Source organism: Dipodomys spectabilis, unplaced genomic scaffold, assembly GCF_019054845.1.
Source record: "Dipodomys spectabilis isolate Male_0828 unplaced genomic scaffold, ASM1905484v1 ptg000043l, whole genome shotgun sequence".
In the NCBI taxonomy this organism is placed as follows: domain Eukaryota; kingdom Metazoa; phylum Chordata; class Mammalia; order Rodentia; family Heteromyidae; genus Dipodomys; species Dipodomys spectabilis.
Window position 1 is genome coordinate 24,939,505 of NW_024870720.1, and position 26,476 is coordinate 24,965,980.

General features: G+C 38.7%; 1 protein-coding gene across 1 annotated transcript in view; it reads right to left on the minus strand.

Moving 5' to 3' along the window:
* Positions 1-4,266: 4,266 nt before the first annotated feature.
* LOC122106782 (UDP-glucuronosyltransferase 2B31-like) overlaps positions 4,267-26,476 on the minus strand; it is a 43,444-nt gene continuing 21,234 nt past the window's right edge. The window contains exon 6 of the mRNA XM_042678321.1: positions 4,267-4,546. Coding sequence (XP_042534255.1) covers positions 4,267-4,546 — 280 coding nt within the window. The remainder of the gene's footprint in view (positions 4,547-26,476) is intronic.

Consider the following 26,476-nt stretch of genomic DNA (forward strand, 5'->3'; position numbering starts at 1 on the left):
GTAAAGCTAAGAACATACATATTTGCACCGCCTTTGTTCCTTCATCGAGTTTGAACTGGTCTGCAGCTTTTCTGTTCCTAGGAAGAAGTATTAACCCCAGATGTCACAGATTAACCACAGGGAGGAGCGGCCATGGGAGGTAATAGGAGGGGACAGACCTCCTGTTTCCCAGGGCGTGACTAGAACGTGCAATATTTTCAGCTTTCTTTCCCAGTGGAGAAGCTTCCTCAATTAGACAAAGCCCCCGAATGCTCCATTCAATATAGATTTCATTACTGAGATAAAATCTCGGTTTTATATTATGTCCATCAAGGAGAGAGGAAAAGATCATCTTTTGTGGATTAAGAAATAAGTATCAAAAATTAATATATATTATAAAATGCTTATCTTCTGTGTATTTAAAAAGTTGATATTAAGATATATTAGATCTATTTCATAAGAAATACCATTCTATTTGTTACAAAACTCTGGTTGTTATTAATGACAAATGAGGTTTTTTTTTTTAATTACAGTATTTTTTTTTCCTGGTTCTTGGGCATGAACTCAGGGCCTGGGCCATTGTCCCTTATAAGGTTCAGCCGAAAGGCGACTGCCACATCGTTCAGGCAGAAAAGAGTTTATTGGGGGACAAATACTGTCGACCTGCACAAGATGGAGGTGCATGCAGGGGAAGGGAGAAGGAAGGGAGCTGGAGAAAGCGGCAAGAGGCCTGGGAAAGGCTGCAAGGGCGCCAGGGGGTAATGATGATGATGGACAGGACCAGGATGGGAAGGAGGTGAGCTGGAAGGAAGACAGTAGAACCTAGGGACCTCCCACTGTCCCCAGGTGTGTCAGTTACCTGGAATAGGAATGCTGGGCTTGGGCTTCTAGCGAAGGGGCCACGTGGGCACTGAGGAAAGACAGTGGGGAGGGGCTCATTTTCCCCGGATGGATTGAACATCCATGATCTTCTTTTACTCAAGGCTAGCACTCTTCCACTTGAGCCACAACTCCAGTTTCAGCTTTTGGATGGTTCATTGGAGAGAAGTGTCTTCTAGAACCGATCTTCCCTGGGCTGACTTTGAACTATGATCTGAGCCTCCTAAGTAGCTAACATTACAGACTTGAGCCACCGGCACCCAGCTATTAAGACCAGTATTTAGGTTACTAAAATCCATATTTTTTTAGGCAGAGGTGTTAGGAAATACTAGGTCTTTATTAAACATGCAGGACACATTCTGTCAGGTGGCTATGTTGTTGAGACTCATGTTGTCCAAGTTGTGTAGGTGTACTCAGAATTTTCCCTCACCCATAATTTTAGCTCTTATTAATTTCATTCACCTTGATGATAGAACATTTCATTTCCTTGTATTAAAAATGAGTGGAATGTTTTTTGACATCTTGCGTAATTCAGTATTTTAAATACTGTTGAAATGTTGGGAGCTGACAGTAAAGCTCCAAGGTCATCTTGACCCTTGTGCTCACTTGAAGGCACATACAAGGAACTGGCTTTCATGAAAAACACCAGGTGTCCAGGTTTGCCTTGCTATGTCTGTAGAATTTGCTTTACTTTCTATCAGTTGACCTTGTCTTGTTTCTTTCTGCACCCTTGTTTTTATTAAAGACTTTTCTTGCTTTTCTGCACTATGGTGACCTTAGGTTACCTCTTGACTTCTAATAATATAAATAAGGAGAGTTAAAAATAAACGGGGCTGCAGTCTTGAGCTGCAGACCTCCCGACTCCATCCTTTGACTTATGTCTTTATTTTTCCATCCTCGCCCCCTAAATCAGGAGTCCCTTTTGTTGCCGGCTGGTTCCGGCATTGAAACACTCCTGAAACCCCTCTGTACATCACCTTTACAATAACAATGAATATATATCTTATATTAAAAATGATTTATTACCTTAATTTCTTCCTCTCTCCCTTCCTTCCTTCCTTCCTTCCTTCCTTCCTTCCTTCCTTCCTTCCTTCCTTCCTTCCTTCCTTCCTTCCTTCCTTCCTTCCCTCTCTTTCCACTCCCTCTCTTTTTCTTTGTTTCTCTTTCTTTCTTCTTATGTATAGTTCCTGGGGCTTGAACTCCGGGCCTGGGCACTGTCCCTGAGCTTTTTTGGGGGGTGAGGGGGTCTGGTTGTGGGCCTGAGCTCTGGGCCTTGGTGCTGTCCCTCAACTCTTCAACTCAAGGCTAGCGCTCTACCGCTTGAGCCACAGCGCCACTTCCAGCTTTTTTTCTGCTTATGTGGTGCTAAGGAATTGAACCCAGGGCCTCATGCATGCAAGGCAAGCGCTCTACCACTGAGCCACCTTCCCAGCCCTCCCTGAGCTTTTTTGCCCAAGGCTAACTCTTACCACTTGAGCCAAAGCTCTACTTCCACTGTGTGTGTGTGTGTGTGTGTGTGTGTGTGTGTGTGTGTGTGTTCAGATGTCAGCCTCCTAAGTAGCTAAGACCTATCAGCACCTCACAATTCACTTAATTTCTATTTGTTATCTTTCTATATTTTATTTGTTTATATTTATTTAATGTAAATGTATATATTTATGAATTATATATATATTTATGAAATATATTTTTTGAATTTATTGTTCATGCATTTGATTCTAATTCTTCCAAGTTTTACATGATTGATGAAAATTAGTAAGCATTACACAATAGGTTTGGAAAAATTTAATCCAGGCTTATGTAATTCCTTCCTTTCTTTCTTTCTTTCTTTCTTTCTTTCTTTCTTTCTTTCTTTCTTTCTTTCTTTCTTTCTTTCTTTCTTTCCTTCCTTCCTTCTTTCTTTCTTTCTTTTTTTTTTCTGGGGGGGAGGCAATACTAGGGTTTGAATGCAGGCTTTTTTCCAATTCAGTTATCTTGTTTCCTGGGCTATCAATGTGACATTTTAATCAAGACTTCAACTCTGAATTTTGCTGGTAATTTTGGAGATTGAGTCTCATAGATTTTCTGCTTGCTTCAAACTGTGATCTTCTGAATATCCATCCCTGTGTAATCAAGATGACAGTCATGAACAACCAGAAGTGAGATGCTTACATTTTTAAAAATCTGACAAGTATTCCAAAATTAATTGAAGAATTCTATTGTCAATTTCCCAAGTTTTTGGATTTTAACCAAATTTTCATTATGTCATTAAGCTACTTTAATTTTTCCCACTCCAGAGGAAAAGGGAATATGAGACTTGAATTGGAAAATGAGTAAGTTTAGAACAATAAACAAACTCACTGAATCTTACAACACACTCTGCACAAAGTGGGACTATCTATGTGTGCACATTCATCTGAAGAGGGAAAATTGAGCAGTTGAGGCTGGATGTCTATCAGAAATTGAAATACTAATGCAAACATCCAGTTTAATGTTTATAAATGTCTATAAGGAAAAAGGGAAAAAACCTATCAAAGGGATTCCAAAGTATTTTAATCTTATAGTGGAAAACAGGTAGATAAAAAAATGTGTTTCGGGCTGGGAAGGTGGCTCAGTGGTAGAGCGCTTGCTTTGCATGCCTGAGGCCCTGAGTTCGATTCCTCAGCACCACATAAGCAAAAAGAAAAAAGCCAGAAGTGGCGCTGTGGCTCAAGTGGTAGAGTGCTAGCCTTGAGCTGAAGAACTGAGGGACAGCGCCAGGCCCAGAGTACAGGCCCCACGACCGGACCCCCCCCCCCAAAGAAAAAATGTGTTCCTAATTCCATTGAGATATTGCCTTTTGTAGAGTAAGATAAACGTGGCTTGATGATGGACAGGTGATGTGGAGCCTGGATGTGCAGTGAGGAGAGCAGAACCATTACCTCCCAGAAACAAATGGAAAATATGACTCGTTTGTACAAACCTAGTTGTTGAACATTTTATTAGGAAATAATAAAATATACACATTCTACTCCAAAATAAGGCAAGGCAGGCTAAATATATGCAAAATGCAATGTATCAGGAGGAGGCTTTGTGACAGTTTGTTTCTACTGAAAACTTGGGAACCTCAGTTAAGGTAAGAAAATTTTGTGTGAGTTTAAATTTAGCATGACTTTTGCCAATAGTTTTCAGAATCAATGCATTTGGCATCATTATAATTTTTTCCCAAGTGCTTTTTCCATGGAGCTGAAATATTTCATGTCTAAATCAGGAAGTGAATCACTGCAAACAAACTTTGAGAAAGTAAGTTGTTAAAGTTTTTTTTTTTTTTTGGCCACACTAGGAAAGATTCTAACCCATGACAAACTCTTCTTGCTGGAATCATCAACGGCCTGAGCTTCAGAATAGATACAATTAGTCTCTTTTCTTCTTTTTTCTGAATAGATACAATTAGTTTCTTTTCTTCTTTTTTCTACTTTTAGTAAACTTCTGGAAACAAAAAAGGCAACATCTTGTGAAGATGAAGATGAGAGCTGCCACACAGGCCAGCAGGAAGCCAATCACATCCAGAGAGTGGTACTGGAACCAGTTGAGCTCATGGACAGCCGGGCGAAGGTGTTTGGCTCCTTTGTGGTGCATGACAAACTCCACCCAGAAGACAGCTCGATCCAGAGGCTTCACTGGCTGATCATGGCGAATTCTTGATAACCTCATCGCATCCTCTTTATAGCTAAAAGAAAACACAGAGACTCCTACCTTAAAGGGATTTAATGTTGCTGACTATATTCTTAACAAAGTTCAGTAACTGCCATAGAAATAACCCAAGTTAAACCAAATGCACATACTACCCTAGTGTTTTCATTTGCCCACATACAATATTTGCTTTTATAAATGAATACTATATTTGAGCAGTATTTATTTGAGATGTTAAGAAGTTTTTGAAGATCTATCTTGTCATAGGAGAAGTGCTTTCTGATAAATCTCTCTTTCCAGTCTTCTCTTCTGCTTTTTATTGTTTTTATGTTTAACCCCAAAGCTAAAATAAGTTTTTAGATAACTGCTCAAATGATATTACTTTGCTCAAAGTATTTCCTATTCAAAAAAATCAAATTCTCTTCTTTAACTTGATAACTTTACACCTGTAAAACTATCAATTTCCTCTTGTCACTTCACCTCTGCCCATACCATGTAGTCAATGGTTTTCTTTTCAACATTTAATTTTCTCTTCCTTTTCCCTTACAATTCTTCACTGCTATATCATAAAGCTTTTTATCTTCTTACTGAAGGAGTAGCTTTAAGATCAAAAGCCTTTAGCTAGGCTATTAGCATAGCAACCCTAAACACTGGAAATGAGTGTAAGGCCATGTCACATTGTTTATTAGAAAAAAATTATGCGAATTATTTCATATAGAAGGTTCATAGAACTTGGAGCATGGCTTGAGTAATAAGGTGCTTACCTAACTAATTAGAGTATAAACCCTAGTACCACCCAAATTAAAAAATTCAATTAGTTGATATAGACTTTCCATTTGTGCTATGCTATTGTATCTGTGCTGTTCTGAGACTCAAGTGGTAGAGCATCTGTTTAGTAACTGTACTACTGTCAGCTTAAGGCTCTTGAAAACCAAATAAGATTGAATACATAATAATATATATGTGTAATATAAAACATATATTTGAATTTTCTAAATTAAATATATAACTTTTAGAGTATTTGTCTTATATATCATTAATTACATCTGTGAGAATAATAAAATGAATTTTTTTTTGGCAAATGATCATTTGATTGAAGCCAAATTTTGTTGGTTCACACTCATAACCCTATCTACTCACGAGGCTGAGATCTGAGGATGTTAGTTCAAAACTAGCCCAGGTAGGAAAGACCCTGAGACTCTTTTCTCCAATCAATTACCAAAAAAGCCAGAAGTAGAGTTGTGGTTCAAGTGATAGAATGATAGCTTAAGTAAAAAAGTTCAGAGACACTGTGCAGGCAATGACAGAAAAAAGAAAATTGAAAAAAAAGATTAGAATGAAACATTTTAGATATTCAATTAAACAATTTCTTTATCTTCAAATTTACAAGTTTTCTGAAGAGTAAGTCATATTTTGAAAGTAGAGTCATTGCAAATAGCTATATACCTTCAACATTATTTATATATGTAGAAATTATTTCATTAATTGAATTAATATTTGATGTCAAGTGCAACTCTGACATTACCTTCTGTGAGATCAAGTGCAACTCTGAAATACTTTCTACTTGAAAATAACAGTGTATCACAAATCCAGGGGCTGGTTCAAGAGGCTGAAATTTGAAGATCATGGTTGAAAGTCAATCTAGGCAGGAAATTAACCACCAGAAAACCAGAAGTGGCTCAAAGTGGTAGAGTGCTAGTCTTGAGTAAAATATTTCAAGTACAGTCTCCAGGCCCTGAGTTCAAGCCCTGTCCCCTCCACAGAAAAACAACAAAACAAAACAGAAATCAAAAACAGATCACAGATGATAAGCTCATTTAAATTATTAAATGATAAGCCTCTTGGGAAAGGGGATGCAATGAATTGTCACTGGTGATAACAATCCTTGTCTAAATTCTGTCCAGTGAAAAAGTAGTCATGCTCACAAAGTGTTGTTAATAGCTATCTTCATGGCCTTGAGAAGATCTTTGGTGGACAATGTACTAAAGTTCACTCTAACAGCTGCTCCCTTGGCCTTCATCTGAGCAATGTTATCAGGTTGATCCACAAACAAAGGAATACACACCATCCGCACTCCGGGGTAGATGGTCTCTTGGATGACCTGCATTTCAGTGAATTTCCACAAAGCGATCAAGTATATTTTAGGAATGAAATGAGGAAGGTACAATACAGTGTGTTCAATGTGAGTGCTCTCTACATAGCATACACTTTAGTCATGAAACCCCATTGAATTTTAAATCTCAGAACAACAAGAACCAAAGTTCACTGGAGAGACAAGGGAAGACTCAATGAAAGCATTTTGTGTGGCTTGAGACTTAATGAAAAGGAGATTGAGAAAAAAAACAAATGTTTTCACAAAAACATTTTTATAAAAGAAGTAATGTGTTTAATTGTAGAAAAGTTTGGGAGATGTGTAACAAGTTTTCATGATCTAGTGAGGTCATGGCGTGTGCTATGGAGGGCATGCTGGAATGCGAGGGCTGTGCTGCTGATGTCACTAGAAATACAGGCCTTTCTTCACTGAATAATGTGCTAGTGCATCACAATAATATTTGCAAATTGATCACTATGAAAAGTTCAGAGCCCCTAGCAATACAAGAGAAAGAGGTTATTCTCAGTGATATTGGAAATCCATCTGCAGTTGGAAAAGAATGAAAGGTAAAATAGGAGGTGGAGGGACATTTGCAAAGTGCAATGATATACTCTAACATGATAACTCTGTAATTTACTCATTCTAAAAATATAAAGAAAGATTAGTGTTAGAGGTTTGAGGTGATAAATATTCAATACATTTATTACCTATTGAATTATTCTCTTCATAATGTGCTGTTTTTCCCCCGTTTTTAGTTTATTCGCCCGAGTCTTACCAATGAGGTTATTCTGGGGGATCCACTTGTATAGCCAAGTGTTAGATCCTAAGGTATCTGGTTTCTTGCCCTCATATCTCCATAGAACCTACTAGGTAGAGAAAATATTCAATATCTCAATGTCAAGTCATAGCATGTTGGTGTCCTACAGAATTCAAAGACACTGATAGGTCTTCTCTTGAAGTGGGCCCTTTAGAAGAAGGGAAGATATCCAGCTGAACATTTTCTGCAGGTTAGGTAAGGAATTAAGAACAGACATTTTAATATAAAAGTATTACCAAAGGGTGTATAACAGAAAATATCTACATTTCATGGACTTTATAATGACCTAAGTATAACTATTAATATTACTCTATTAATATTACTCTAGAGTAAATTAGCCATTATGATTATATTCTGGAAAGACTAAATCACACATATTTTGTTTTATATAGTTCATCCTACCTCTGTAAGAATTTAATATTGTATTGTTTTTCTCCTTCAGTCATATTGGAAGCAGTTTAATTACGTTCATTTGTACTTTATTTTTTATTTTTATTTTTTAAATAAGTTTTTTATTGTGAAAATACTGTACAGAGGGGTCATTGTAAGTTGCCTTATTTTTTCTGTCAAAAAGCAATCTGATAGTTACTTTTGAGAAATAAGTTTAACTATTTCAGGGAGGAAATACTTGCAACTTCTTTCAAATACAAATAAGCAGTACTCACAAGAAAAAACCTTGGATGTCAGTTTTAACTCTTAATCTGGAAGATACTAATGTAGCTAGACTTAGAATTTTTTTGTGTGTGTGTACCACTTCTGGGGCTTGATCTCAGGATCTGGCACTGTCCCTGAGTTCTTCTTACTCAAGGATGGTACTCTACCACTTGAGCCACAGCTCCACTTCTGGTTTTTTAGTGGTAAATTACAGATAAAAATCTGAAGGGCTTTCTTGTCTCAATCCTCTGACATCCAGCTCCTGAGTAGCTAGGATTTCAGGCATCAGCCACTGGTGCCAAACTTATAATTAGAAAATTTTTAAGTATTAAGAAGATCTCAGGAAGGAGTGGGGTCAAGGGGACAGGGTTACACAAATGATGAGGAGAAGAGGTGGGAAATGCAATCAAGAATGCAATGCATATGCTACAGAATTAAGAAGAGTAAGAGAAGGGATCTGTAAGAGACGGACGTGACATTGATCAAGATATATTATATTCATAACTTCTTTGTTATCTCCTTTGTACAACCATTTAAAGATAATACTAAAAAAGAAAAACGAAGACCTTATTGAACATTGGTTAATAACAATAAAGTCAATGAAAAAATTGTGACTTTGGAAAATTTTGTTCAACAGTTTGCTAATACTATCATGATAATGCTGATTTTAACAACCACATTGAAAGAGGCTTTTTAAGAAAGTTCAATATACAATAAAACTATTTTCATACATATGATAAAAAGAATGAACTGATTTTCTAATTTACAAGCTATCCTCAGAAATATGATTTGCCAGTATTATGCTATATTGCCCAATCAAAATATTAATGTAGCTGTGTTTCAGAAAAACACCACTTATTTAATTGGAAGTGACCTGCATCAAACAGGAAACTAAAATGTAGTCCATAACAAGCTCAGTTACCCAAGCATATTAAACTGGTTTCTATGTATCTATGTTTGGGAGTTTTAAAAATTCTTTCCTATGCCATAGTTTTACTCTATTGGTTCTTTTTTTTAACTGTCCTTCCTCAAGTACTACAAAGGTAGTCTAAAATGTCTTCAGTAGAGTTTTTGAAAAATGTAATTTATTTGTAGTTTGTAAATTGGCTTACTTTTCACATAGAAAATGTTTTGGAATTCAAGTCCTTTGCATTTTAGCAAATCAATTATATAAGTGTCCACCAGAGGGAGCTTTACTTTACCTTTTGTGGAATCTGTGCAAGGCCAGATGCACTTGTGTTAATTTTTTTTAATACATTGTTTATTGTGAAAATACTGTACAAAGGGGTTACAGTTACAAGAGCAAGGTAATGAGTACATTTCTTAGCCAGCATTGTTGCCTCCTCCTTTGTTTTTCCCCTACCATCCCAGCCCTCCCACCTCTTTAACTATTGCTCCTCCACACTCCCCGACCCCCACACCGCTAAATTGAAAAGTTCCTTTTTTGACAGACATAGCATCTTGCACACCTCATTGTTACAATGGGTCAATATGTATCCCTATTTAAACATTTTGTTTTTTCCCTTCCCCTCCACAAATTATACCAACATCAAAGACAGTGAAAACAGGGATAATACCATTGGGGAGGGACATACAAAGCAACAACAACAAAAAATCACATGGTACCTTATAAATATGTTAGAAACAATAACAAGGAAGAAAAAACACTTGTGTCCCTATCTTGGGGCTCATTTCATTTAAAATCATCTTATCTGAGCTTCTCTGCTTGTCCCAGACATACACTAGTTATTGCAAATAAGGGAAACCTATGTTTCTTTGGGCCTGACTCACTTAACTTAATATAATTTACTACAAGTCTTTCCATTTCCTAACAAATGGGGCAATGTCAGTCTTTCTGATGGAGGCATAGATTTCCACATTTTCTTGATTTATTCATCTACTGAGGGGCATCTGGGTTGGTTCCATATCTGAGCTATGGTAAATAATGCTGCAATAAACATAGTTGTGCTGGTAACTTTAGTGTGGTCTTGTTTGTGATCATTTGGGTAAATGCCCAAAAGTGGGATTGCTGGGTAATAGAGGAGCTCTATGTGGAGTCTTTTGAGGAACCTCCATACTACTTTCCAAAGTGGTTGAACAAGTTTACACTCCCACCAACAATGCAGTAGGGTTCCCTTTTGTCCACATCCCCTACAGCATCTGTTGTTATTGGAGTTCTTGATTATAGCCATTCTAACTTGGGTGAGGTGGTATCTCAATGTTGTTTTGATTTGCATTTCTTTTATGGCTAGGAAGGTTGGGCATTTCTTCATGTGTCTATTGGCCATCCTTCTTTCCTCTTTAGAGAAGTTTCTCTTTAATCTTTAGCCCATTTATTTATTGGACAGTTGTTTCTTGGAAGATTTCTTGTTGGGGGATTTAATTTTTTGAGTTCCAAGTATATTTTAGATATGAGACCCTTGTCCAGTTGTATAGCTAGTGAAGATCTTCTCCCAGTCCGTGGGCTTTCTATTGATCTTGCTAGCTATGTCCTTTGCCATGCAGAAGTTCTGCAGCGTCATACAGTCCCATTTGTCCAACCTTTCTTTGATTGTTATGTTTCTGGGTCTCTATTAAGAAATTTTCATCCTGTGCCAAGGAGACCTAGGGTTTCTCCTATTCTATTCTGTAATGTTTTCAGGGTGTCTGCTTTGACTCCAAGGTCTTTGATCCATTTGGAGTTGATTCTGGTGCAAGGTGATATACAACGATCTAGATTTAGTTTTCTACAGGTGTTTAACCAGTTTTGTCAGCACCATTTACTGACAAGGCTGTCTTTCTTCCATTCTATTTTTTTTACTGCCCTTATCGAAGATTAGATGGCTATAGATCTGTAGGTTCATTTCTGGGTCTTCGGTTCTACTCCATTGGTCTTCAGGTCTATTCTTGTGCCACTACCACTACCATTTTGAGTACTATGGCTTTGTAGTGGAGTTTGAAATCTGGTATTGGTATTCCTCCAGCAATGTTCTTTCTGTTAAGGATCATTTTTACTATTTGGGGTCTTTTATTATTCCACATGAATTTTTTTTTATTGTAAAGATACTATACAGAGGGTTACAGTTACATGAGTGAGGTAATGAGTACACTTCCTCTTGAACATTGTTACCCCCTCCATTGTTTTCCCCCTACCATCCCCTCCCTCCCTCCCTTCCCCGAGGTTCTTTTTTTTTTTTTTTTTTGATTGTGATTAAGTGATTACATAATTCTCAAAGTCACAAGTTCATTCTAACTTTCCTGGAGCAAATTGTCTATCACAGTCTGTAATATATAACAGTGTTCACACGTTATATACCATATTTGTGATCAGCAGCATGGGGATATTTAGTAGTGGTTCAACCAGATGAGCGGGAGTTCTTTGTTTCTTAAGTCCTGTTAGTTTTGTCGTATCACCTAACATTTTGGATTTAGCATCCACTTATCAGGGAGACCATGTACCGTTTGTCTCTTCATTCTTGGCTTACCTCGCTCAACATGATTCCTTCTAGCTCCATCCATTTCCCTGCAAATGCCATTATTTTGTCATTTCTAATGGCTGCATAATATTCCATTGTGTATAGATACCACAATTTTTGGATCCATTCATCTGTGATGAGGCATCTAGGTTGTTTCCATATCCTAGCTATTGCGAACAGTGCTGCAATAAACATGGAGGTGCACGTGTCCTTATATATTGGTTCCTGTTGTTCAGGGTAGATGCCTAGAAGTGGTATGACTGGGTCGTAAGGGAGGTCAATCTTTAGCTTTCTAAGGACCCTCCAGACTGCTTTCCAAAGTGGTTGTATAAGTGTACATTCCCACCAGCAGTGTAATAGGGTTCCTCGTTCTCCATATCCCCTCCAGCATTTGTCGTTGGCTGATTTGTGGATGTGGGACATTCTGACTGGGGTAAGGTGGTATCTCAGGGTTGTCTTTATTTGCATTTCCTTCACCACCAGGGATGATGAACATTTCCTCATGTGTTTCTTTGCCATTTTTATTTCTTCATTTGAGAAGTCCCTCTTTAGTTCCCTTGCCCATTTAGTAATTGGTTTGTTAGGTTTGGGAGGGATTAGTTTCTTGAGTTCCCTGTATATACAGGATGTTAACCCCTTGTCTGATATATTGCTGGTAAATATTTTTTCCCAATTAGTTGGTTGTCTTTCTAGCTTAGTTGCGATAGATTTAGCTGTGCAGAAGCTTTTTATTTTAAGGTAGTCCCATTTGTCGAGTCTCTCTCCAACTTGTTGTGACCCTGGGACTCTGTTCAGGAAGTTCCTTCCTGTGCCTATTAGTTCAAGTGTCTCTCCTACTCTGTCCTGTAGTAGTTTCATAGATTCAGGTTTTGAGTTGATGTTGGTGCATGGTGATAGGCTGGGGTCCACTTTTAGTTTTCTGCATGTGGCTGCCCAGTTTTCCCAGCACCAGCGGTTGAAGAGGCTGTGTTTCTTCCATTGTATGTCTTTGGCTCCTTTGTCGAATATCAGCTGGCTGTAGGCCTGTGGATTTATTTCTGGATCTTCTATTCTGTTCCATTGGTCTTCGGGTCTGTTTTTGTGCCAGTACCATGCTGTCTTTGTGATTATAGCTCTGTAGTAGAGTTTGAAGTTCGGCATGGATAGCCCTCCCATATTGTCTTTATCCCCTAGAATTGTTTTGGCTATTCTAGGTCTTTTGTTGTTCCATATAAATTTTTGGACTGTTTTCTGTATTTCAGTGATATACGTCATTGGGATTTTAATAGGAATTGCATTGAATTTGTATATTAGTTTTGGAAGTATTACCATCTTTACTATATTAAGTCGGCCTATCCAGGAGCATGGGAGGTCTTTCCATTTCCTAGTGTCTTCTGCAATTTCTTTCTTTAACTTTTTATAGTTCTCATTAAATAGTTCTTTTACATCTTTGGTTAGGTTAATTCCTAAATATTTTATTTTTTGGGGAGGTTATTGTGAATGGGGTTGCTCCCTTTATTTCCCTCTCTTCCTGTACGTTATCAGTGTATAGGAAGGCAATTGATTTTTGTGGGTTTATTTTGTATCCTGCTATTTTGCCGAAGTGACTTATGATTTCTAAAAGTTTGGGGATGGAGTTTTTGGGATCGTGGAGGTATAGTATCATGTCGTCTGCAAAAAGGGATAGTTTCACTTCTTCTTTCCCTATGCGGATCCCTTTAATGTCTTTTTCTTGCCTTATTGCCCTGGCTAAGGGTTCTAGGACTATGTTGAAGAGGAGTGGAGACAGTGGGCATCCTTGCCTTGTTCCTGATTTTAGGAGGATTGGTTGTAGCTTTTCCCCATTAAGTATAATATTGGCTATTGGTCTGTCATAAATGGCTTTTATTGTTTTTAGAAATGTTCCTTCTATTCCTATTTTCTCCAGAGCTTTTAGCATGAATGAATGTTGAATTTTATCAAAGGCCTTTTCTGCATCTGTGGCAATAATCATGTGATTCTTGACCTTGGCTCTGTTGATATGTTGGATTACATTTATTGACTTACGTATGTTAAACCATCCCTGTGTCTCTGGGATGAAGCCTACCTGATCATAGTGTATTATTTTTTTTATGTGTTTCGGATTCTGTTAGCTAGAATCTTGTTAAGGATCGTTGCATCTGTGTTCATCAAGGAAGTTGGCCTGTAATTCTCCTTTTTGGTTGGGTCTTTGCCTGGTTTGGGGATGAGTGTGATATTGGCTTCGTAGAATGAGTTTGGGATAGCTCCCTCCTTCTCTGTTTCTCTGAAGAGCTTGAGGAGTATGGGTATTAGTTCTTGTTTAAAGGTCTTATAGAATTCTGCTGTGAATCCATCTGGTCCTGGGTTTTTTTTTGTTGGAAGACTTTTGATAGCTTCCTGTATCTCATTATAGGATATTGGCTTATTTAATTGGTTAACTTCTTCTTTGCTCAGTTTGGGTAACTTGTATTTCTCTAAAAATGCATCCATTTCTGCCAGATTTTCTTCCTTTAGAGAGTATAGCTTTTGAAAGTAGTCTGTTAGAATTGTTTGGATATCTTGGGTACGTGTTGTGATGTTTCCCGTGGCATCCCTAATCCTATTAATATGGGTTTCCTCTCTTCTTTTTTTAATTAATCTTGCCAACGGGCCATCAATTTTGTTTATTTTTTCAAAGAACCAGCTTTTTGTTTGGTTTATTTTGGTTATGGTTTTCTGATTTTCTAATTGGTTAATCTCTGCTCTTAATTTGGTTATCTGGCTTCGTCTAGTAGCTTTAGGTCCCATTTTTTCTTGTTTTTCTAGCTGTTTTAGTTGCAACATGAGATTATTTACTTGGTCTGTCTCCATTCTCTTGATGTGGGCACTGAGGGCAATAAATTTGCCCCTCAGGACTGCTTTTGCTGTGTCCCACAAGTTTCTTTGTGAGGTGTTTTCATTTTCATTGAGTTGTAGGAAATGCTTTATTTCTTCTCTGATCTCTTCTGTTACCCAGGCATTGTTAAGGAGTGTGCTGTTCAATTTCCATGTATTAGAGAAATTTCTGCGGTATGCTTTGTTATTGAGAGCTAGCTTGATTCCACTGTGGTCAGATAGGATACAGGGGATTATGTCGATCCCTTTGTATTTGCTTAAGTTCCTTGCATGAACTATGATATAGTCTATTTTGGAGAAAGTTCCATGAGCTGCTGAGAAGAATGTGTACTGTGTTGTTTTAGGGTGAAATACTCCGTAGATGTCAGTTAATTCCGCTTGAAGTATGGCCTCACTTAATTCGGTAGCTTCTTTGCCAATCCTCTGGTTGGTAGACCTGTCCTTTGGTGAGAGTGGCATGTTAAAGTCTCCTAGTATTATCGTATTGGGATCTATTTTATTCTGTAAGTTTGAGAGCATTTGTTTGACATATCTGGGTGCACCAATATTTGGGGCATATAAGTTGATGATGGTTATATCCTCCTCTTGGATTGTTCCCTTTATTAATATGTAGTGTCCGTCCTTGTCTTTCTGTACTGATTTTAATGAAAAGTTTATTTTGTCAGACATCAGGATAGCTACACCTGCTTTCTTACTGGGGGCATTTGATTGGTAGATCCTTTTCCACCCCTTCACTCTGAGTTTGTTTGTGTGTTTGGCTGAGAGGTGGGTCTCCTGAAGGCAACAGATGGATGGGTCTTGTTTTCTGATCCAGTGCTCAGTTCGTTTTCTTTTAATTGGCGAATTCAGCCCATTTATATTAAGAGAAAGTATAGAGAGATGCATTGTTGTCCCTGCCATTCCGTTTTCCTAAGTTTTTCTTCTTTCCTTTCCTCCTGTGCTTGCTCAGTTAGACTTTGAGTAATGCCTGTTTGGGGCAGGTCCCAGTTCCTGGTTGCTTTCTTCAGGTTGTGTCCCCCCTCTTAGAATTCTTTGTAATGCTGGCTTAATGTTTATGTATTCATTTAGTTTTTCTTTGCTATTAAAAGTTTTCAGTTCTCCATTGAATGTGAATGCTAGCTTTGCCGGGTATATTAGTCTGGGTTGGCAGTTATTGGCTCTCAGGGCTCGTATGGTGCTTTCCCAGGCTTTTCTTGCATTCATTGTTTGTGTGGAGAGATCTGCAGTGATTCTAATTTTTTTCCCGTTGTAGTATAGCTCCTTCTTCATTTTTGCTGCATGCAGGATTGTTTCCTTATTATTCAGATCCATCATTTTTACTATAATGTGTCTAGAAGTGTTTCTCCTGGGATCTTGCTTGTTGGGTGTTCGATAAGCTTTTGTGATGTAGTTAAGATGGTCGTTTTTGAGGTGGGGAAAATTTTCATTGATTATCTTGTTAAATAGGTGTTGCATTCCCTTGCTCTGGAATTCCTCACCTTCGTCCACTCCGATTATGCGAAGGTTAAATTTTTTAGCATTATCTGCTTGCTCTTGAATTTCCCTTTGGTTTAATTTGAGTGATTTTTCCATATCTGTCACTTTTTGGTCCAGTTGGTGTATTCTGTCTTCTGTATCTGACACTCTACCTTCCATTTCATTCACTCTGTTGACCGTTGCTTCTATTGTGGTTTGCATGGAGGAAATGGATCCCTTTATGGATTCAATGTTGGTTCTCAGAGTACTGATCTCACCTCTCAATGAGGTGAGATCAGTATGCATTACCTCTAATTTGGCGTTTATCTCACTTCTTACTGAGGTTTGTGCAGCTTCTATTTTTGCATCCAACTTTTGTTTGATATCCTGTATCTCTTTTGATAGTTCATCCTTGTGCTCTTTCGATTTCTGATCCATTTCTCGCTTTATTTCTTGAATCATTGCCTCCAGCAACCCTTGGATGTATCTTTTGTCTTCCATTCCTGCTTTGCTCGCACTGGGGCTCTCCCCTGCGTGGCTGCTGGCTTTTGAGGTGTGCTTGCTGTCCTGGGTGGTGGTAAACCTTGTGATTTTTCTCTGTGATTTTCGCATGGGGGTTCAGGAGACTGCTCTTCAATTTTGCTTTGGTGTGTCTGTCTTTGCTTGGTTGCTGATTCTGTATTGGTAGAGAGAGTCTGTGCCTGATCTGGGTTCTGTTGGGAGCCTATTTCCAGCTGCTATTCTGACTTACTTAGGATTCTCAGCTCTCTGCTGTAGATTGCTGGCAATTCCCGCCTTTGGAAGGGTTGAGCAGCCTAGACTGCTTGTGTTTGCTCCTACGGGTGCTCTTGGGAAGATCAGATGCTCTGGATGCACTCTCCCAAATACTGGAGTCTGCTATGGGCTCCTGATGTGTTTTTGTTTGTTTGTTTTGGGCTGGTTGTGGGCTTGAACTCTAGGTTTGGGTGCTGTCCCTCAGCTCTTCAGCTCAAGGCTGGCACCCTACCATTTGAGCCACAGCACCACTTCTGACCCTTTTTGTTTTTGTGATGCTGAGGAATCAGATCCAGGGCTTCATGCATCCAAGACTGTCACTCTATTGCTGAGCCGCCTTATCAGCCTGAGCTCCTGCTTACTATCAGGTGCTGGCAGCCTGTGTTGCCCAATTCCCAACCTAGGGTATATGGGTGGAGTTTTGGTGGGGTTTGGGCTTCTCTTGTCCTGAGCCTCCAGGTCTTTTGTTGTCACAGGCGTGCTTCCCGGGGAGTGTTGTTTCCTGGTTTTCTCCCCTCTGTTGAGGCGTATGCTCAGCTTTTTACTTCAGTTGGGAGGAGTTGGTTGTGTTGTTCAGGCGCCGGATCCCCGGGCCTGGTTCCGGCTCCAGCCTGGAGTGCGCTCGTTAGGCCTGTGTATACCACCTAGGTTATGCAGCCTGGAGGACACAGTTCAAATTTCTTCTACTGTTGGTAGCCTTGACCCAGGGGCGCTGTTCCTGGCTTGGGCATTTAAGCTCCCTTCCAGGGGCACTCTTGCTCTGGCCTGGCCAGCAGAGTGTGCTCCACTGGCTGGTGGAACTCTCGAACATTTCCCAGTTTTAGTGGGTCCTGTGGTCCGGGTGTTGGGGTAGGGAGTCTAGGTCAGGGCCTGGGGATTCCCTCCAGCTCTGGTCTCCCTTGAGGGATACACTGTCCCCTGTGGGGTACTCACCCTGGAGCTGGTTGTTTCTATGTGGTGTAGGTCGTCAGTTGTTGTTGCAATCCGAGTTCAGTTGGGGTGGTTGCGGGCTGGGTTGGGCGGTCCCCGCCGGGTCGTTGTGATCAAGATTGGGCGGGTGGTCTGCCGACAGGTCCCTTTGTCAGGCTGCTGGTGCCGGGCTGCTTTGGCGGGATGGAGCCTCTCTGCTCCGGTGGAGAGTGAGGGTTGGGGTGGGATCCTCGTGAAGACTCCTGGCTGGTAGGTTTCTCTGTTCCTGGCGATCCGCTGTTCTGCAATCCAGTACCTGGTGATCTGCAAGCAGCCCCCTGTGTCTCTGGGGCTCCGGCAGCCCCCGCTGGGCTGGCTGGCTGGCGGCTTGGCGCATTGCCGCGCGGCAAGTAAAGGTTGGGGGAGGGTTTTTCGCTCTTCTCTCTTCTGAAGTTGTTCTTTTCCTCTCTTTCTTTTTTTGTTATTTTCCACCTCTGGTTTTTCTCTGAGTGTTCATCTTTTTGTTGTTGTCGGTCTCTTGGGGAGATTAAGCGTTGGAACTCGAACTCTCTTTTTGGTTGGAGAGAGTTGTGGCATTTCCTTACTGCCCCGTCGCCATCTTGGTCCCCCCCCCCCATGAATTTTTTGATTGCCTCTTGTATTTCCTTGAAGAAAGGAAGGAAATTAAGAAGGTTGGAATATTGATAGGCATCCCATTGAATTTGTAGGTAGCCTTGGGAAGTATTGCCATTTTCACGATGTTGATCCTTCCAATCCAGGAGCATGGGAGGTTTTGCCATTTCTAAGTTCTGTTTTGATTTCCTTTTTCAGTTTTTTAAAGTTTTCATCATAGATGTCCTTTACTTCTTTGGTTGAGTTAATTCCTAGGCATTTTATTTTTTGTGGGGCTATTACGAATGGAGTTGCTTTCCTGATTTCAGTCGCGCTCTTCTCATTGTTGGCATACAGAAAAACCATTGATTTTTGAGGGTTAATTTTATACCCTGCTACTTTGCCAAAGTTTTGAATCAGCTTGAGTAATTTAGGAGTGGAGTTTGTGGGATTCTTTAAATACAAGATCATGTCATCTGCAAAGAGGGAGAGTTTTATTTCTTCTTTCCCTATTTGGATCCCCTTTATGTTTGCATCTTGTCTTATTGCTGTAGCTAGGCATTCTAATACTAAATTGAAGAGAAGTGGAGAGAGTGGACATCCTTGTCTCATTCCTGACTTTAGAGGAAAAGGCTTTAGTTTTTCACCATTGAGCATAATGCTGGTTGTAGGTTTGTCATGTACGGCCTTTATTGTATTGAGGAATGTTCCATGGATTCCTAGTTTTTCCTGAGCCTTCATCATAAAGAGGTGTTGGATCTTGTCAAATGCTGTTTCTACATCTATTGAGATAACCATGTGGTTCTTTCCTTGCTCTTGTTCATGTGATGAGTTATATTGATTTGTGTATATTGAAGCCACTTTGCATCCCTGAAACGAATCATGTTTGATCATGGTGTATGGTTTTTTGGATGAATTGTTGAAGTCGATTGGCCAAAATTTTGTTGAGAAGTTTTGCATCAATGTTCATCAAAGAAATGGGTCTGTAGTTCTCTTTCTTTAATGAATCCCTGCCTGGTTTTGGGATAAGGGTTATGATGGCTTCTTAGATAGAGTTGGAGGAGTATTGGTGTGAGTTCTGCTGTGAAGGCCTTTAGAATTCTACTGTAAATCCATCTGGTCCTGGACTTTTCTTAGATGGGAGGTCTCTTATTACTGTTTCTAATTCAATGCTTTATATGAGCCTGTTAAGATGGTTTAACTCATGTTGGTTTAGTTTCAGCATGTCGATATTTGCTAGGAAATTGTCCATTTCTTCCAGGTTCTCAAACTTATTAGCATAAAGGTTTGAGAAGTATTCCCTTATAATGTTCAGAATTTTGGTTGTTTCTGTGATGATGTTTTCATTCTCATATCTGAGTTTGTTTATTTGGGTGTGTTCTCTTTTTTTTCTGATAATATTTGCTAAGGGTCTGTCAATTTTGTTAATTTTTTCGAAGAACAAAGTTTTTGTTTTGTTGATTCTTTCTATGTTTTTTAATTCTAATTCATTTAATTCTGATTTAATTTTGATTATTTCTTTTCATCAACTGGATTTGGGTTTAGCTTGCTGCTCTTTTTAAGGAGGTTCAGATGTCTCATTATATTGTTTGTTTCAGATCTCTCCAATTTGTTGATGTAGGAACTCAGAGCTATAAACTTGCCTCTGAGTACTGCCTTTGCTGTGTCCCAGAGGAGCTGGTAATTTGTGTGTTCATTTTTGTTGAATATCATGAACATTTGAATTTCCTTTCTGATCTCTTCCATGATCCACTGGTGGTTCAACATTGTTCATTCTCCATGTGTTACAGGACTTTCTTTGGTGGCTCTTGGTGTTGAGTTCTAATTTTATTCCCTTGTGGTCTTAAAGAATGCAGGGCATAACTTCAAATGTTTCTGAATTTGGACAACTTTGCTTTGTTACCTAAAATGTGTGCCCAGAGCCCTGATTTCAATCCCCAGTATTTGCAAAAGAAAAGCCAAAACAGAGCTTTTGGTAGTAGATGTAGATACCACACCTACACCAGTAGACTATATTCAAGGAGACTATATTCACCAATAGTTTGTTTCAGCTCTCTTGTGAATTTTGAACACTTAAGGTTAAACCTAATCATGCACAATGCAGGCGTTTTGCATTTGATAAGAGGCTTTAGCTATAAAAAACACTTGAACATTATGATTTTCAAATAGTCATCCTTTTTGATATTTTGCAACATTGAAATAGGTGATAAATTTATGTCTTCTACAAGAAAAGGTATACTTTTGGAAATGTCAAAAATAAATCAACATATAACCTGAAAATTAAGAAAAGTGAGGCATAGTGTGGTTTGGAAAGATGGATGAGATTGTTGAAAGGGATGATATAAACCAGAGGCACTGTATTCATAAACTTCTTTTTTGAATGCAACTCCTTTGTACTACTATTTAATGATAATAACTATACTCTGAAACAAAATAAGAAGAAAAATGGCAATAGTGAGTATTAATTTGGATCACTTTTGCCATGGACATCTTAAATGTCTTATCTATACTATTTTTTTCTGAACTAAAACACCATGTGGGATTAGTATTATACAAGCACAGTCATTCCCCAGATCTGCTAGTCTATATTCATCTGTTCATCTGTTGCATGAACTCTGTATCTACTGTCTAAGTATTTCCCCTTTTCATGGCTTTGTCCATTGCAGTTGAATACAGTAAATGCATTTTGAGTGTTTTCTTTTTAGTAAAACAGGAAATCTGATCCCCCCCTCTCTTTCTCTCTTTCTCTTGTATTTGACTCATTGTTGACCCACAAACCCTGGGCTGATGCTTCAAACTCCTCCTAAGTATCTAGGTCAAGCTTTCCTTTCCAATTGGATTTTGCTCTTTACTAAGCCTAATCCTGTTTGGCCACACTTGGATTTTCTGGGAACTGTCCTTGTGACTGAGTGTCACTCGTTGTGTTTCTCTCATATTATTGTCTAATCATTGCATAGGTTGCAAATTGTGTAGGTGGCAAGTTAATGAATGAAACTTGGGGCAATTTCTATGGCTTGTCATTGTTCCATGCAGTAATACTTTTTGAACAGTATTTATCATTTGTTATACCATTTCCTTTTAAGTAGACTTTTTTGTCCAATGTAAACAGAATTTTAAAAACTTTTTATTATCTTTAAGTAGTAGTATAAAAACAAGTTAATTAAGTGGATCACTTTCTGAGCACAAAATATCTTGATCAATATTTTTACTACTTACATCATTCTTTGTATCAACTTTTTTCTCTACACATTCAGCACTTAACTCCATTATATCATTGCCACTGAAATGTATTTTGAATAAATGACTGATTCTTTTTATATACCTGCTCAGAATGTCAAATGGTGCTAGATACTGCTTTCACCTTTAACAGTAACAAAATTCAGACACTTGTGCGGCTATGTGCGTCTTGAAATCTGTAATTGACACGATGTTTTCCCCTAGTGTTCCTATCTTTCTTACTTTTAGTGAAAGGTAGAGAGTCCTCTGCACAAAAATGCAGAATAAATGAAACCAAGAAAGCAGGCAGTGGGTTGGCAGGTCTTTTGTTTCATGAAGTCAACATTCTGGGAGAGGTGAAGGAATTCTAAATCTTTGTAGGTTTAAATAATCCATCTTTTGGCTTTTCTTGTTGTCTCAGTGTAGTGTGTGTCCTTGCATAGAGAAAACTATATAAAAGGCTGGGTAATAAGAAAACTGTATTTTGAGTATACCGTGTACTTTCTGGTAATATGGTAGAATAATATAGGCAAGATGTTGTATTCAATAATCAGTTAGTAAACATACACAGGTGCATATTTTTATATACAGTGACATTGATATTTTTACATATTATTCATAAACATAAGAATAAATTTAGTAGATAGACATACAGCTCCTATATTTCCATCTGTGTAGTAATAATCATAAGTAAATGAATGTGCATTTTTCCTCTAAAGTATACAAGTAAGTGATAAAAATTTAGAAACTTCATGGACTCTGTCATAGCTCAATTTTCCCATGTTACACAAATCCTTTTCCATGATTACTCAATCATGCCTACAATGTAGTAAACTATTGTGTTGACCTTGATACCCCAAGTAAACTTTGATTGTTTTGAGTTTTATCCAAATCCTAGATCTACTGCTAACACTTGTGCTTCATATTAGGATATAAATAATGCCAATTTAATTTAAAAAATCAACTCAATCATAATTTTAGGCCTTAATATATAAGGTTTGAGCCAGGTGTTGGTGGCTCATGCTTGTAATCCTAGCTACTCAGGAGGCTGAGATCTGAGGATTGCAGTTCAAACCCAGGAAACTCTGGGAAACTTTTATCTCCAATTAACTACCAAAAAGGAGAAGTGGCACTGTGGTTCAAAGCACTAGCCTTGACCAAAAGATCTCAGTTCCAGTGCCCAGGCTCTGAGTTCAAGCCCCACAATCAACAACAACAACAACAAAGTTAAAGTTTGTGGTATTATTCAAAGAATGTGGAAGCAAGAGAAACGTTAATTTACAACTATTTTTGCTCTGACATGGAGTTGCTAGTGACTGAGATGTGATGGAATGCTTTTGGTAATACAAGAAAATATTTTAATTTCCTAAGGTAGATTAATCTATTCAAGAAGAAGTAATTTTCTCTTACTACAAAACTACACTTATCCAGTGCTTTTTGAGAACATAAGAACATTTTCTAAAGAAAATTGAAGCTTTGGGATAAGATTTCCACAATGAATATTTGGGAAATTCTTTTGCCATTTTCTAGGTCTGTTTTATAAAGAAATCTTTCATAGCATCTCCACACAAAGATAGAGAGTAAACCTCAAATTTAACAGTAGCTGCTTTGGTGGAATGAAAGAGAATAGATGATGATGACAGTCACCTCATGACTATTCCATACCAGTTCATCCAGAGTTGTGTTCATATTGGTACAGGGACTGTATTCTGATGGCCAAAAGAGTATTTCCTAGAACTTGTAGAGTTAAAATAGTATATATGTTGCCTCAGTAGAAGATGATAATGCATTGCATATACAATCTTACTACAACTTCATAGTTTATAATAATAATCCATGAGCTGCTGAGAAGAATGTAAATTCTGGTGTTGTTGGATGGAATGTTTTTCTATTGATCCTATACAGATTACAATGTTGTGGTGGGATGTCCTATTCTGGTCTGGTCTATTTGTGGTTTTAAAGGCTTCTTGTATCTGGATGGGCCTATCCTTCTGGATATTTGGGAAGTTCTCTGCTAGTATTGTACCTAATCGATTGGCCTCCCTCTCCAGGCCCTCCTCAACACCTATTAGCCTCAAATTAGGCTTTCTGATAATATATTATAGTTCCTGCTACAAGACTGGTTTGAATATCTGTGTGTTCTTTTTTTAATGCAGTCTAAACTATCTTCTTTCAGAGATTCTGTCTCCTGCCTCCTCTCTCTGTTCTGCTTTCAAAACTTTATACTTTGCTATTTATCCCCCTTCCCTCCTGTTATTCAATCTTGATGGTTACCAGCTCTTTATTAAGGTTTTCTTTTAGGTCTCTTATGGACTGCTTTACCTCCTGGGGTTGCTTTTCAGTCTTCTCTTTTAATTCCTTTAACTGGGTGGCCATGTTTTCATTGGACTCTTTCTCCTTCTATTGGAGTTCCTTCATTTTTTGGGGGGGGGAGGTCTGGTTGTGGGGCCTGAACTCTGGGCCTGGGAGCTGTCCCTCAGCTCTTCAGCTCAAGGCTAGCGCTCTCCCACTTGAGCTACAGCGCCACTTCTGGCTTTTTTTCTTTTTGCTTATGTGGTGCTGAGGAATCGAACCCAGGGCCTCAGGCATGCAAGGCAAGCACTCTACCACTGAGCCACCTTCCCAGCTCCAGTTCCTTCAATTTTGCATTTGTGGAATCCATGAATTCCTCTATTTTTTTTTTTTTTTTGGTCAGTCATGGAGCCTGAACTCTGGGCCTGGGTGCTGTCCCTCAGCTCTTCAGCTCAAGGCTAGCCCTCTACCACTAGAGCCACAGTGTTACTTCTGGCTTTTTTTCTGCTTATGTGGTACTAAGGAATCAAATCCAGGGCCTCATGCATGCAAGGCAAGCACTCTACCACTGAGCCACCTTCCCAGCCCTTTTATTAATTTTTGATTGGCCTCATCATATTCTTTTTTTTGTTGTGAAAATACTGTACAGACTGGTTATAATTACATGGGCAAGATAATGAGTACATTTCTTTTTTTTTTTTTTTGGGTCCGATAGAGGGCCTGAACTCTGGGCCTGGGCACTGTCCCTCAGCTCTTCAGCTCAAGGATAATGCTCTACCACTTGAGGCACAGTGCCACTTCCGGCTTTTTTTTTTCGGCTTATGTGGGGCTGAGGAATCGAACCCAGGGCCTCATGCATGCAAGGCAAGTGCTCTACCACTGAGCCACCTTCCCAGCCCATAAGTACATTTCTTATCAAGCATTGTAGCCTCCTCCTTTGTTTCCCCTTCCTATCCCATCCTCCTCCACCCCCCACCCTAAACCCTCCCCCCCACCAAAGTTGTAAAGTTCATTTTCAACATAACGACTTGTACATCTCATTGTTGCAATGGGTCCACCTGTATCCCTAGTTAAACAATTTGTTTTTTCCCTTCCCCTCCACAAATTATAACAACATCAAATACAGTGAAAGCAGGGGTTATATCGTGGGGGAGGAACATACAAAGCAACAAAGAAATAATCTTATGTGTTAGAAACAATGGCATGAAAGAAAAAACATTTGAATACATATCTTAGGGTTCATTTCCCTAACATCAACTTAACTGACCTTTTCTGCTTGACTCAGACATATACTAGATATTGCAAATAAGGGAAACCATGGGACCTATGTTTCTTTGGGCCTGGCTTACTTCACTTAATATAATTTTTTCCAAGTCTTTCCATTTCCTAACAAATGGGGCAATGTCATTCTTTCTGATGCATAGAATTCCATTGTGTATATATACCACATTTTCTTGATCCATTTATCTACTGAGGGGCATCTGGGTTGGTTCCATATCTTAGCTATGGTAAATAAGGCTGCAATAAACATAGTTGCTCTGGTAGCTTTAGTGTGGTCTTGTTTGTGATCATTTGGGTAAATGCCCAAAAGTGGGATTGCTGGGTCATAGGGGAGCTCTATGTGGAGTCTTTTGAGGAACCTCCATACTACTTTCCAAAGTGGTTGAACAAGTTTACACTCCCACCAACAATGCAGTAAGGTTCCCTTCTGTCCACATCCCCTCCAGCATCTGTTGTTATTAGAGTTCTTGATTATAGCCATTCTAACTTGGGTGAGGTGGTATCTCAATGTTGTTTTGATTTGCATTTCTTTTATGGCTAGAGAGGTTGAACATTTCTTCATGTGTCTATTGGCCATCCTTCTTTCCTCTTTAGAGAAGTTTCTCTTTAAGTCTTTAGCCCACTTATTTATTGGGCAGTTGTTCATCATATTCTTGTATAGTCTTGTGCTGGGTTTATTTACCAGCCATGCTTTTAAATTATTTTGAGCATTATCCTCTAGGTCATTCCCTGACTGCTCTATTGCCTATTTATGTGGAGTCAAAGTTGTGATTAGTTGATTGGCCATGTTTTTTGTGTTTCTGTGGTTATTTCTATCCATCTGGAGACAAGAGCTACTCTGATATGATGACTCTTTGAGGACAGGAGCCAACCCAGAACCATGTAGACGTATAGAGCTTAGGGTTTCAAAATTATGGGTACGTGAGGAATCCCTGCTAACTTCAGTTATCCTAGTATAAGTAATAATACTCTTTCATTTTCACAAGTGCTCCACTTACAGCAGTAAGTTTTATGGTCCCTATTTCTATTGGAGAAAGTAAGTATCTTGAAACATGAAGAACTCGTTTCAAATCCTGATTCCACCATTAACTATCTGTATATCTAAGATAATTTGTACATGTTTTCAGATTTTATCTTGTTTTTTAGTAAAATGAATTCCATATTTCATGAAAAAATTTATGGGTATGTATTCCCCTATTTAACTTTCTTTTTCTTTGTTTGGAGAGGGATATTATAGTTCAGGAGTGGAGATTATTTATAGTTGTAACTTGTGAAGCAATCTGCGTTTAGTTTTTAAGTAGTCTCAGCCTCAGGGTTAGCAAGATGGGCTCCTTCAACTCAGTCAAATTGGAACCAACTGCCAATTGGCTCAGATATAAACAGGAAATCAATGGACTGAAGAAAATGGAGAAGAGAAGAGTTAGAATTGGAGGGATATGAGTTGAAATTAACTAAGAAGAAAAATTGGGTTATAATAATAGTGGAGGTGTAAGAACAGCTTAGAAGAGAGGGATGTACAATAGGAAGAGAATAGAGGGCAAGGAGCTAAGACCTTGT